The sequence below is a fragment of the Cercospora beticola genome, chromosome 5 (assembly GCF_033473495.1).
Source record: "Cercospora beticola chromosome 5, complete sequence".
Lineage (NCBI taxonomy): Eukaryota > Fungi > Ascomycota > Dothideomycetes > Mycosphaerellales > Mycosphaerellaceae > Cercospora > Cercospora beticola.
Window position 1 is genome coordinate 4,766,713 of NC_088939.1, and position 12,652 is coordinate 4,779,364.

A 12,652-nucleotide genomic window follows, 5' to 3' on the forward strand; every position below is an offset into this window, starting at 1 on the left:
AAGCTAATGACCTATCCCACCCGCAACCCAATTATTCCAATTCGGATCTCCAGGCGGTGGAAACAACCCTCTATCTTCAGGCTGTTGCTGCTGATCTTCATGCTGAGCATCTTGCTGAGGTGGCTGTTGCGCTGCTGCTGCAGCTTCTCTTCGCCGGCGTTCGATTTCTCGAGCACGCTGTTGCCGATACCAGAAGAGTCCTGCCAGAGCCGCGAGAAGGCCACCAATAAGGAGCGTCTCTAGAATATCGTCGTCGAGCTCGCCATCTGCATCCCAGTACTCGTCTCCACCTGGCATCGGCTCTGTGCCGTCCCAGTCATCTGCCTCGTAACCTTCGTAATCTTGGTAGTAAGCAGCATCTGCCTCAAGAAAGTCGTTGAGCCATTCCGCGAAACTTCTCCTCTTCTTCGTCTGCTGTTCATCTTCAATGCCGTGCACAGTGCCGCCTGTTATGCCGTTCCACCATGAACGCCATCGAAGTTTGAACAGGCTGAGTTTGACAGGTAGGTATGCTTCGCGATTTGTTTCCAGTGCTTGATCATAGAAACGCTTGGCGAGGTGGAAGTCTTGCTCAATGCCGATGCCGTTCTCGTGCATCCAACCCAGGTTCCACATGGCTTGCGCGGACTGAAGCGTTTCCGCCGCAGCTTGATAGCACTGTGCGGCTTTCTCAGCTGAGACAGCAGTTCCGAGGCCCGCTAGATAATAGTCGCCCATCTTGACAAGAGCATCGATGTTCTGCTGCTTCGCAGATCTAGTCCAGTGAATGAGAGCAAGTGCAGCGTCTCCAATCGCTTGCTTGGTGTTACTGGCTGACGACGAGAGCCAGTTGAGTGGGCTCCATCGCGGCTTCGTCTGAGATTGATCAAGTAACCATGCTACGTTAGCTTGAGAATTCTCGCTGCCCTGCTCTGCAGCCATAAGATATGGCATGAAGGCTTTGCCCAGCTCGCCGTCATCATATGCTTCAACTGCTTCGCTGAGACCACTCCAGATGGCCTCAGCCTTCTCGACAACAATCTTGTAGTACACGGCCGCGCTACCGCAAGACTTATCACGGCCAATGCCCTTGTGATTCATCTCGGCGAGATAGTAGAATGCCTCGATGTGACTATTTCTTGCAGCCAACTCGAAGTATTTCGCTGCTACTGTGGTATCGCCTTGGTCAAGGAAGATGGTCCCAAGATGCGTTTGAGCAACCGCGAGGTCCTGGTCCGCAGCCGCGGAGAAGAGGTCTGCGGCTTTCACAACATTCTGCTCCACGCCGTAGCCTTCAAAGTACATCACTCCTAGCATGTACTGGCAAAGTGCATCGCCATTAGCCAGCCCGCGATTGAACCACACCTTGGCCTTTGCAAAGTCCTGCTTAGTGCCTTCGCCGCGGAGGAACATTCGCCCCAAATAACCGGCAGCCTTACTGGCGAGTCGTTCTGTGCTGTGAGACACATCTTTCTTGACCTTGTTGTTTGCGGTCCAGTATTCGCGAGCGACGTCCATGAAGTACTGCTTTGCCACTTTCGGATCACGCTTCAAGCCTCGTGTACCATCGTAGTGAAGCCTGGCTAGTCCGAATGTCGCCTTAAGGTCACCCTTCGAGGATTGAAGGTGTAGGTACTCCAGCACGTCTTCCACATCTGCGTAGGCATCACTGGTCGGGCCACCCTGCTTTGCGTTTTGTCCGGCGGATGCCACGCTCGCTCCTTCGCCGTAGACACCGCCTTCCTCGTCTGCTATTCTCCAAGCATCTCTGACCAGGGAATGTCCTCCAGGTGGTCCGGAACGATAGTAGCGAACAGCTTTGTCTGCCACCTTCTTGTACCAAAGTACTGCCTCTTCGCAATTCTTCGGTGTTGCTATCCCCGACATGTGTCTGTATCCAAGTGTCATCTGCGACCGCGTGTTTCCCTGTTCTGCAGCGAACGTGTGGTATAGCATGCTCTTTGCCTGATCCATGGGTACAGATGGTGCCAAACCCGTTGCATAGATGAATCCAACCATGTATTGCGCAGTGCTATTTCCATTCATGTCTGCAAGTTGTTTGTATCTCGTGAAAGCGATGTCGTAGTTGATCGGGTGTGAGTGGTTTCCATGAAAGTTGAGTTCGGCAAGCAGGTAAATGGCGTCGGGGTCGTTGTCTTTGGCTGCATCCTCGAGCATCTTGATAGCTCTCGAAAGTGGCTGGGCGAGTTTAACAGGTTGCTCTCGAGTGGCTGTTGTAACAAGATTCGTGTGCTTCGGCGCATTCATGAACAGCAGGACAAAGGCCTCTTTTGCATAGTAGACGGCATATCCGAAGAAGCCTTTTGGCTTGCTAACGAATTGCTGCAGCTTGGAGCCGGTCGGCGGCTTGACTTTGCGTAGGAGAGACACAGCTTCCAGCACATCGCTCCTCCATTCATGTTGCTGTTCCACCACAATGTCCTGTTCATCGTTCAATGCCTCGATGTAGTTGGTAAGCGGACGAGCGCGTTCCAGTGGCCGCAGTTGATCGTCGATATCGTCGGTCTCTGCTATTACGTCTCGCGCGAAGGTGAAGGCCAAGCAAATGCATAATACTGGAGTAGCGTGAGCTGTGTTCCGATGCCTGGAGTGGGACGTGGCTTACAGAGCAAGAATGGAAAAACCGGTCGCCGCATGATGGGCGATGGTGGGTGAGTGCTTTTGGACCAGATGTCGGTTTCGCCTGTCAGAGGCGGTGATTATGGCTACCGCATCGCTCGCCCCAGTTCTGTACGGCGTCGTTGTTGCCAGCTGTTTGTCCACGAGAGTTGCATCACTGACGCCGGCCGCGTCCGTAACAAGCTCGCGTGGCAGTGGCGCTCGCCTGTTCCCGCTTGCCGCTTGCCGCCAATCCCCGTCGCGCACCCGCACTTCACTTCCAAGTCGACTTTCCCACATCTCCTCTCACGACATCATTGGGATGGACACACATCAACATGCTGTCTGTGCCAATAGCGACACCTAGAATAAACGATAAATGTCATTTCTGGCGCCTGCCTGCTGAACTAAGGATCAATATCTACGAACTTATCTACGCCGACTGCTTCAACCCTCATCCCATCAGGCTCGCAGACGCTGTTCCTCCCACTCAGTCCAAAAGTCTGCTACTGACCTGCCGAGATCTCTATCATGATGCTCGGTCACTGCATGTGCGAGCGCACCGCGAGTACTTCAAGAACAACTCCTTCATCATTACACATTCATCCTTCCTACCCGGAGGACCGCTGATGCGTCGACAAAGGTATCAATGCCACAAGCTTAGGACCCGAGAGCTCGATGAAATCCAGAATCTCTATCTATGGTGCAGGTTCGGTCTATATACTGTCACTTTGCGAATGCTCAACAATGCTGGCGACTGGAGAGTGGTCCATGTGGTCGGAGCCAATTCGCACGATCAAACCGCCCGGTACGAAGCGAGTGGTGAAGTGTTCTTTTTCGTCTATCAAGAAGCGGACGATGATGATCTGAGCACCTACCTCGGAATGCACGCATTCAATAGAACAACGTACCCCGAGAGATTTCGGCCGGGACTCACGTACCCACGCAGTCACTGGATCGAGCTTCTGACGGCCTATGGGGCTTCTGAACTAGACTTTGGGATCACATCGTCCTGACTTTGAACAGTCTTTGGGCAGACCGGACGAATTGTAAAATCCTTTTGTGGTTGAGCGCTCTATTATTTTTCGGCAGGAGCCTTTCACAGAGCAACGACAGGCGAAATTGAGGCTTCAACAAAATGACTTTAGCGTTGATTATGAAAGTAGCTGGATCTTCTTTCAGCATCTTCGTGCTGCATCATGCGCTGCCTTCACATCCACCTCGCGTGGCACTCGAGAATTGCAATTACACCAAAGGCGTTGCTTAGCCCCCGCTGCTGTATCTCTTCCTTCGTGTCAGGCGACAGCTGTTGTTCGTCAGTCTCCGGAGGAGGGTCGCTCACTCGTATCGAGTGACTCATCCCGCACGCTGGAATGCCTCCCGCTCAATTCTGTGGAATGCGCTCAGAGCCTCAAGCACAGATACGCCTCGCAACATGCTTGCGACGTGGCGGGCCATCGAGTGGGGCGCATCATTCGCGTAGACACTAGCTTCTGTCTCGCCCTTGTCGTGCATCTTGCGAAGCCAAGCGTCGGCGACCTCACTAGGTAGTCCGCGTGGACCGTGGATGCCACATTGAGTGTGGCCCCGCCAGTGGGCTTGGACGTTCGACTTGAGCTTGATCGTTGCCTCACAGCCGCCGCTCGCATCCAAGAATATCGACTCCTTGATACATTTGAAGGCCTTCTCATTCTCCTTGCCGACCAGAATGATGGTCAGATCTGTGATTTTGTGACCATGGGGTGACCATATTCTTGTGCTCTGGTTCATTTTCGAATGCAGGTGACCAGTCGAAGAACCCGCGTCTGGACCTAGAGATGGTAACCTGGAAAGGCGAAGATGTCCAGTAGGCGCGGTAGGCATCCTGGTACAGACCGCGAGCTTCGGAGTTGATCTTCTTGCAAGTCAAAAGCAGGGACTTGGTCGGTGGAGATGGGTTTCGGAGATCAGCAACTGGGTCGTTGTTCGTGAATGACAGCTCCCAGATCTTGTTGCGCATTTCGCCTGGCAGCTTGTCGAAGATGTAGCATCCTTCAACAGGGACGCTGGGGTCAACGATTTTCTTCGAAGCAGCCATTTCGGCAGATCTGATCAGTGTTAGTGACTTGCGCGCTGCCCAGAAACTCCTCGAATCACACTCACAAAACTCGAGATGGTGCGGAGTATTTGAGCTAGTCCCAGCCTCTTCTATCATGAAGCTCGACAACCGACCAGGTCGAGATGCAAGTGTGGGCGGCACGGAAAGGCGCGCAGCGAAGTCGTGTCGCTCTGTTTGTTTGCAAAAGGCTGTGGGTCCCAGTCGTCACTCACTTCCAGCAATGACTCAGCAACAAGGGTTGAAGAAGCACGTGCAGTTTCATGTGAAAGCTGCACTGACCTTCCAAACAAACTCAGCTTCCTTGCCTTTTCAGCTTTGTTCCGACTCCATCAACAAACAACTGGGCGCACGCTCGAACGGCGCAACAGTGGCAAAGATGGCAAAGTAAGAATCTGGCACACATGTTCGGCCGAGCACATTGCTAATCCCTACCAGCAGAGCCGAGTCGGAATGCCTCTTCCTCGACATGCTCCCCGCGGAAATGCGAAACAACATCTACGAACTCGTCTACACCAACAATACCTCCGAAGACAATGAAATCGATCTCCTGAACGCCGAACCTCCGAGCAATGCTCTTATCCTCGCCTGTCGTCAGATCCACGACGAGGCTACTGGAATCTACAAGTCAAGCTATCGCGAGTTCTGGTCTCAGTCGACATTCAGCCTCCCCTATCCTCAGTTGAGGAACGATTGCCAGCGCCGTCTCCAGCGTCATCGATCCGAAGACCTTCATCACATCACTCAATTCCAGATTAGCATGAAAGCTGCCCCTCTTGGCGGGTCAAAGCGCGCACCTACCATCCCAGTCTATTACAAACTGGTCCGCCCGAATGTCTGGTACGTCTACCACAAGATCGAAGGAGAGAAGCGCATCAAAAGGTACTGGTACTACACTGCTGTGAGACCTGGGGACCACTCATGGAAGATGTTTTATTCGGAGAAAAGCCTGTTCGCGTGGCTTGAAGTTGTACCATCGAGTGGTCGTAGCGATCTTGTATCCCACATCGGGTACTTTATCTCGGGGTAAGCAAGCACTAGGGTTTTCTTTTCCATCTGAGATCTGGCAACAAGTTCCCGATGACAGAGGCGCTGACACCACATGAGTAAGCTTCAACAAATCGATCATTTCGACTGCAGGCGGAGATGATTAGGGGCTGTCGTACGCTCTGCACCGCGCTGAGGCATCAACGGGTTTGACCGGTGAGGCGTAGATAGAACGGTTGCCTGAGGTCGAAAACAATGAAATTGAATGCCTCTTCACCAGTATTGCCCATTACTTCAGTTTCCATTTACTGCGTCGTGAAGTTTGATAGGCACCAGTGGATGCTTCCAGCCTTTTGCGTGATTGGAGATAGCGGTGTGGCACCTTGGTAGATGCGAAAGAACACTATCGCCGTACAGCACTGCGCCACGGCGTCCAGGATTAGAGCGAGGGCTCGGACGGCAGCACGAATTGTGCACATGAGAAGGTGGCAGGCCATTCAGAGATATCTTGCAAGGAGAAAATGGAAGACGGAAGTTGATGAAAAAAGACATCGTTACTCTGAGTGACACAGTATCATATGCTCTCATCAATTCCTGGTCGTGGTATTCAACATGAAATTTGATCATTCGTCACATACATATATCATAAACCCTTTACCCATCTACCATAGCACCATCAATTCCATCGCATCGCACCAGCAAGACCTCTAGTGCGGGCAAACCAAACTATGCGTACCCGCAACAGGTCGGAACCCATCCCCATTAACCCTACTCTTCTGATAACAATACCCATTGCCAGCATTATACTGCGCCGTCACACACTGCGCATTCTCCTTACAAAGCACCGCACACTGCGCATAGCTACCCGTATAAGTTCCAGAAATGTCATTTCCAGGTGAGTCAGTATCGCATTGAACAGTGCAGCCACTGACGTTGATGTTGGAAGTACAACCGCTGCCGCGGTCGTAGGTGTTGGTGCCCGGGACGAGGGAGAGTTGGTTGGGGGAGTTCTTGAGGTAGCAGAAGCCGTTGCCGGTGTTGTATTGGGATGTCACGCAGGTGGAGTCTGCGGCGCAGGCGGCGGCGCAGCCTGATGGGGTGGTGCGGACTGGGTTGCCGAAGTTGTTGCCTTTGGAGAGGGATTAGTTGTTGCTTTTGATGGAATTTTTGGGGAAGCGTGTCAGGACTAACCTGCTCGGTCGACATCACATTGAGTTGTGAAGAGTTGGCCGTCGATGGTTGTTTGACCGGCTCGGCAGTTGGAACGCTTGACGACGGCTGCGTCGCTAGCGACCAAGAGGCATGCCAGAAGGCTGATGGACTTGAGGTACTGCATGGTTGCCTGAGTTGAAGTTCTTGGGTGTGGCAGAAGACGGTTCTTGGAGCTTCGTATTTCTGTTTCAGATGCTGATGATGATCATGGACAGACCGGGCAGAGCATCCCATTCATATACCACTTTCATGGCTCATCTCCCACCCGCCTCTCTCCAGCTTATCGCTCCCTCCGTGTCAGTGCTGCGGTCCAGAGTGTGCGCCTCTCGGCCTCGTCGTCCAGGTCGTCAGGCCATGACACGGCACCCTATCCAGTGACAAGAAGACTCAGCAGCCTTGCCAGCGCCACCATGCCGCATTCAGCTGGCCATCCATGAAAGCTGAGGCCAGTCCAACTCGATTCGGTCTCGAAAGTTCCCACTCCGATCAAGCCACAGAAAGCGAAGTATGACTAGCGGAGATGAAGTGGAGCTTGCACGTGCTAGCGCGCGGCATCAAACCTTATGATTGGTATGGCGTCTGCTTGGACACGCGACACTGCAGACCAGCAGAAAGTCAAACTTCGCGCCATCATGATTCGAGATTGTGGCTGCCACGACGCAGAAGAGATCCAGACCTTTGGTCGGAGAGGCCGAATTGCTTCTGGGGCTGTCCAGCGGGCCCGACACTGGAAACTCTGAAGAGAGGGCTTCGGCTAAAACTTGCTTCTGGTCGTTTTGGTATGCTGCACGAGTGCAAGGCGGTCAGCTGGATGGAGAATTCTTGCCAGTCAATGCCACGTGTGAGACGCCTTCTGCGAACGCACGAGCGCGCATTGATCGGTTCCCGCCAGACTTTTGACAAGACATCGGTCCCGAAATCACGACGACGACACGGCATGACAAAAGCATGGGCCGTCGGCCTTTCTTTGAAGCACGTTGATTTCTGTGCTGTATACTTTTTGGGCGACGCCGCACTCACACAGTCATCAGCGTGACAGCGCACTGCTCTTCGACTCCATCAGCTGCTTTTTCAGCTCAGCTCAGCTGAGCAGACCGCCTCGTGGCCTTTAGCCTACCAACGACGCCTCTCCTCATCACCATAGCCGGAGCTTCCACCATAGCCTCCTCCTCCTCCATAACCGCCCTCGCCACGTCGGCCGTATTCATCGTCGGACTCATCACGCCCTCCACCATATTCCTGTCTCTGGCCATAGCCGCCGCCACCATATGAATCTCCACCATAGCTCTGTTGCTGTTGGCGGCCATACTCGTTACCGCCTCCATAGCTCGACTGTGACTCGTATCGGCTTTCCGAGCTGTACTCTTGCCTCGAGTAGCTACCGGACGACTGCTGCGAGTACTCCTCGCGCTGGTAGCCTCCGCCATACTGTTGCTGGCCACTGCTACGCTTGTACTCGTTGGAGTCGCGCTTGCGGCTACCAGATCGACGCCGAGATCCAGAACGCTTGCGCTCACGGCTACCGCTGCGATCCCTGCCGCCGTAGCCAGATTGCTCGCGCTCCTTCTTGCGACGCTTCTCCTCCTTCTTGCGCTGCTTCTTCTGCTTCTTCTCCCAATCATCGTCGTCGTTGCTGTCGTCGTCATCTTCGCTGTCATCCTTCTTGTTGCCGTAACGTGTTTCCTGGTGCTGATAGGAGCGTCCATCACTGGTCACACGCTGGTGCTGAATTTCTTGCTGATAACCACCACCTGGCTGCTCGTAGCGACGCTCGCTGCGCTGTTCGTAACCTCCTCCCTGTGTTGGACGGGTCTCCGTGCGCTGCTCGAAGCCGTACCCGGTGTTGCCTTGGCGACCGTCTTGTTCGAAGCGCTGATATCTCTCCTCGTGACCACCACTCTGATAGGAAGTCTGCTCATACGAAGCTTGACCATATCGCTCTTCTTGTCTGCCACTTCCGTAGCCACTTGAAGGTCGGTGAGCGGTCTCTGTAACGCGAGAAGTGTATGAGTCGTCGTCGTTGTAGCCACTGCTCTCGTACTTCTTCTTGTCAGCCTTCTTGTCGCTGCCGAACGCACCACCAAGGAGACCTGCGCCGACAGCGCCAGCCAGACCGCCCACAACAGAGCCGAGCGCACCACCGCCGATAGCCTCTCCAACTGCATCACCAATCTTGTTGGCCTCGGGATTGGACTGTCTACCCTTGAAGCCAGACTGGCTCTGCTGTGCAGCGTTGCCCAAGGCGCCAAGGACACCGCCAATGGCACCCGAGCTCTGGGAAGTGTTCATGGTTGGCAGTCCAAGCGGCTTGCCACATCCATGACCGTGATCGTGCACGCCCTCCTTGTGGTTGCGGCCTTGCTCAACGCCGTCGCGGGACAGCTTGTTGCGCAAGTCATCCTTCTCGCGCTCGCTCTGCTCATGCCACCATCGCTCGACTTGCTCGAACATGGCACGACGTCCATCAGATGCTCCGTCCTCGCCGTAGTCGCGGAGGGCTGGGTGGTGGAACACACCGTTGACGATTCGCTCGTTGGTGCGGCGGATGTCGATGTTATCATCATCCCAGCACGCGACAATCTGAGGGACGACCCACTTGAGCACAGCGCTTGCGACCTTGCCAGCTGGCTCGTTGAGCACATTAGAAAAGTGGTCCTTGCTGAGCATGGAGTGGGTAGGATCGGTGCAGTGGTCATCTTGGAAGACATTCAGTTGCTGGGCTTTGCTGGACTCGATGATCTCGCTCGAGCCAGTCTTGAGCTCCTCCTTGATCTGGCTGATGATCGGGACAACAAAGGGCGCCATGAGAGAAAAGACGAAGATGGTGACCTGGTTCTGCACTTGCTCGATCAGCTCCGGAAGAACGGGAATCTTCTCAATGGCCTCGGAAATTTGCATAACAAGGCTGTCGTGAAATTCCATGAGAGGATAGATCTGCTTGGTGATCTCCTCCATCTGTCGAGTGAACTCCTCTGGCTCTTTCGGCGAGATGTGCATGTTCTCCAAGCGGGCTGCCTGTGCGTTGGCTTGCAATTGGTCAGCCTTGCCTTTCTGATCAGCATCTCCGAGCAGTCCTGGTGGGAGCTTGTCGAGCAGCTCCTTAAGCAGACTCGTATCAGCGTTTTGGGATTGCTGCATGGTGTTCTCCAGCTCGTCCAACTCGAATTGAGTCGCCTTGTCAGTGAATTCTCCCATGACAGAGTGCAAGAAATCCGTGCCACCGAACGTGCCTGTGATGACCGGGTAGACAGGACCGCGCGCTCCACGAAGTTGGATCTGAGCACGGCGACCGACGTGTGGGAAGATATCGCGCTCGCCCATTTCGATCAAGGCCAGCTCAGTGTAATTGCTGTGTGCAGAGAAATCTTCAAGACAGTGACAGGCCGTTCCAAGCAGACGGAGAGCCTCGTAGAAGTCCTTCTTGTCATTGCTGTACTTGTATTGCCGACCAAGCTCGATGCAGCGCGTCAACAGCTGGCGAACCATGCCTGACGAAGTTGTGATACCCAAATCTTCTGAAGCAATGTAGTTCTTGAGACCGGTGCGTTCATCGACTGAGAGCTCGCGGCGCTCATCAATGGGCCCGCGGAGACGACGATCGTACTGTCGGGCATCTTGGTTGTCGGCGTAGTCCTTTGGGTTCTGCAAATATCAGGATCAGCATGTCTCTTCGACAAGTCTACGCACTCAAGGTGTATCTTACATCAATGTGCTCCTCCGGCCTGTAGCAACCCAGACGCTCCTTGGTAACCTCAAACTCGCCAGTGCCGTAGCCAAAGCTCATGAAGCCCAAGATCCACAGCAGAAGACGGATAGCCTCAGCAGACACATACTTGACAGTGCCCACATCGACAGCCTGACTGTAGTCGCGCAGCCAGTTGCCAAAATATGTCCGCTTCACATCAAGCTTGCTGAACTTCTTGCCGCCCATGGCGCGAGCCGTGAGGAGCGTGAGGAGGGTATCTTCGATGTCTCCATGTCGCCAATTCTGTCCCTCAATCTTACTGAGGCTGGCGATGTTGCCGGCGCCGAACGCATGGGCGTGCCCCGCGTAGAGGACAACCAGCAGTGCCACAATAGGCAGCCAATTTCGTGCCATGATGGCGGGGTGTGTCGGTGGTTTTGTCGGCGCGGGAGTGGAGGGTGCGGTGATGTTGGATGCGAGCAGGAGAGATGTCGTGAGTGAAGATGTGTTGAGGAGCTGTTGCTCACACCACCAGCCGCTAAGAAAAGGCGCGTTGGAGCTGGAGCAGGACTGGTTCACCGCCGTCGACAAACAATTCGCTGCCTGTGCTGCACCCTGAAACACAGCGTGGAGGGGGGAGCGCTTGATGTCACTGCCAAGACTGCCATCTTCTCCTCGCGAAGAACCATTCTTCACCCACCAAAACCCACTTTCACATGCAAAGACCAAGCGCGGACGGCGCGCATCGAATCCGAGCAAGGTCGACGAGATATCGGGATGTCAAACACGAAATGACTATGATGCTCAGCTCTTTCGCCCGAGCTGTGCAGCTCCATCCCGCATCCTGCGAACGTCGCGTGGAGAACGCGTCCTCGTCCAATAGTTGACTACTCAGGAGAACGCAATACTGCTTGGCTTCCTCTATCTGACTACTGACGAGCATGGTGGATTGGGAATATGGTGGAAAGACGCCAGTCGCCCGTCTTGTTGGCCTTAGCTTGACATGAGACGATTCCCGAGAATATTCACATGTTTAATCTGTACAGTATACCCTGCTGAAGACAAATTCCTTCAACTGAATCGAAATCACAGAGACCGCTTCCGCCGCACAAACTTCAGTCCGCACAGCAATGTCCAGTCCCTTGAAGAAGCAAGATCTAGCCCTTGAGCCAGTCAACTAAGCAAGACCGCTGCCCCATCGCAATACAGCCTGCGGCTATGCTGCACGCGTCTTGATGTGCTGTCGCACGACGCCAGCCAGCCACCTTCCGATCGATTCGAAATCAAAATGGCCGTCCAGCCACTTATCCAAGCATGCCAGAAAGATCGTGACCAGCATCATGCCCATCATACCCCAGATCCAAGTCGCCTGCACCCCCGGCGAATATGGTCGCTGCCCATTGCGCAGTCGTTGAAGCCACGCCAGCATAATGTCTCGCTGACATGGCCATGATCCTGTTCCAGCGACCATCTTGCTGAGTGCGCTGTCATCAGGCCATATCTTCGGCACGATCGTCCACGTGCGATTGATGAGAGGAATGCGCATCTCCAGCCCTGTATGGGTATACATGTCTACGATGTATCTCGCAAGCTGATAAAAGACCGGCTTGACGATGCAGAACGTGGTGATTGAGATGAGGCCGAACCCAGCAAACGGCAAGACCAGGATGTAGATGCCAAATATGGCTTTTGTGCTCTTGATATCCTCCGCCTTTTCCCGTGTTGCCTTGATCCTCTCTTCTGTCCAGTCCTTGCTGATGCGACCACATTCGGCGTCGTTGGTTGCTGGTTGCTTTTCTGTCTCGCGAGCCAATACGCCTTTTTGCTCGTCCATGACTGTGAATTGGTCCGTCTGCGCAAGTGAACAATGTGAGAGACTGGGATTGTCAAAGCTTCGGTGGCAGTAGAGGGATTTTGGATGAGAGTCGAAGCGGAGAATCGGGCGCAAGTCAAACTTATAGTGCTGCGGTACGTTGCAAGAAAAAAGTGAGCTCGTTTTCTGGCTCAGCTACAGACAGAGTTTCCGAGAGCCAAAGATTCACACATTCGGCGGCAGCTGGTTTCTGCTGACTTGT

General features: G+C 54.0%; 6 protein-coding genes across 6 annotated transcripts; 1 reads left to right on the forward strand and 5 right to left on the reverse strand.

The window, feature by feature from the left end:
* Positions 1–3: 3 nt before the first annotated feature.
* Positions 4–2,636, reverse strand: RHO25_008990 (uncharacterized protein; the record flags this gene model as incomplete). The annotated part of the gene is made up of 2 exons (XM_023604780.2): positions 4–2,555; positions 2,606–2,636. 2 exons carry the CDS (start codon positions 2,634–2,636, stop codon positions 4–6), a joined length of 2,583 nt encoding a protein of 860 aa, XP_023460645.1.
* A 1,318-nt stretch (positions 2,637–3,954) lies between these two features.
* On the reverse strand, positions 3,955–4,675 carry RHO25_008991 (uncharacterized protein; the record flags this gene model as incomplete). The annotated part of the gene is made up of 2 exons (XM_023604781.2): positions 3,955–4,409; positions 4,474–4,675. 2 exons carry the CDS (start codon positions 4,673–4,675, stop codon positions 3,955–3,957), a joined length of 657 nt encoding a protein of 218 aa, XP_023460644.2.
* A 397-nt stretch (positions 4,676–5,072) lies between these two features.
* Positions 5,073–5,847, forward strand: RHO25_008992 (uncharacterized protein; the record flags this gene model as incomplete). The annotated part of the gene is made up of 3 exons (XM_023604782.2): positions 5,073–5,080; positions 5,132–5,719; positions 5,805–5,847. 3 exons carry the CDS (start codon positions 5,073–5,075, stop codon positions 5,845–5,847), a joined length of 639 nt encoding a protein of 212 aa, XP_023460643.1.
* Positions 5,848–6,387: 540 nt separating this feature from the next.
* On the reverse strand, positions 6,388–7,016 carry RHO25_008993 (uncharacterized protein; the record flags this gene model as incomplete). The annotated part of the gene is made up of 2 exons (XM_023604783.2): positions 6,388–6,809; positions 6,872–7,016. 2 exons carry the CDS (start codon positions 7,014–7,016, stop codon positions 6,388–6,390), a joined length of 567 nt encoding a protein of 188 aa, XP_023460642.1.
* Positions 7,017–8,005: 989 nt separating this feature from the next.
* Positions 8,006–10,991, reverse strand: RHO25_008994 (uncharacterized protein; the record flags this gene model as incomplete). The annotated part of the gene is made up of 2 exons (XM_065603127.1): positions 8,006–10,534; positions 10,596–10,991. 2 exons carry the CDS (start codon positions 10,989–10,991, stop codon positions 8,006–8,008), a joined length of 2,925 nt encoding a protein of 974 aa, XP_065459199.1.
* Positions 10,992–11,793: 802 nt separating this feature from the next.
* On the reverse strand, positions 11,794–12,411 carry RHO25_008995 (uncharacterized protein; the record flags this gene model as incomplete). The annotated part of the gene is made up of 1 exon (XM_065603128.1): positions 11,794–12,411. The coding sequence occupies one exon, from the start codon at positions 12,409–12,411 to the stop codon at positions 11,794–11,796; it is 618 nt and encodes a 205-aa protein (XP_065459200.1).
* Between the last annotated feature and the right edge of the window lie 241 nt (positions 12,412–12,652).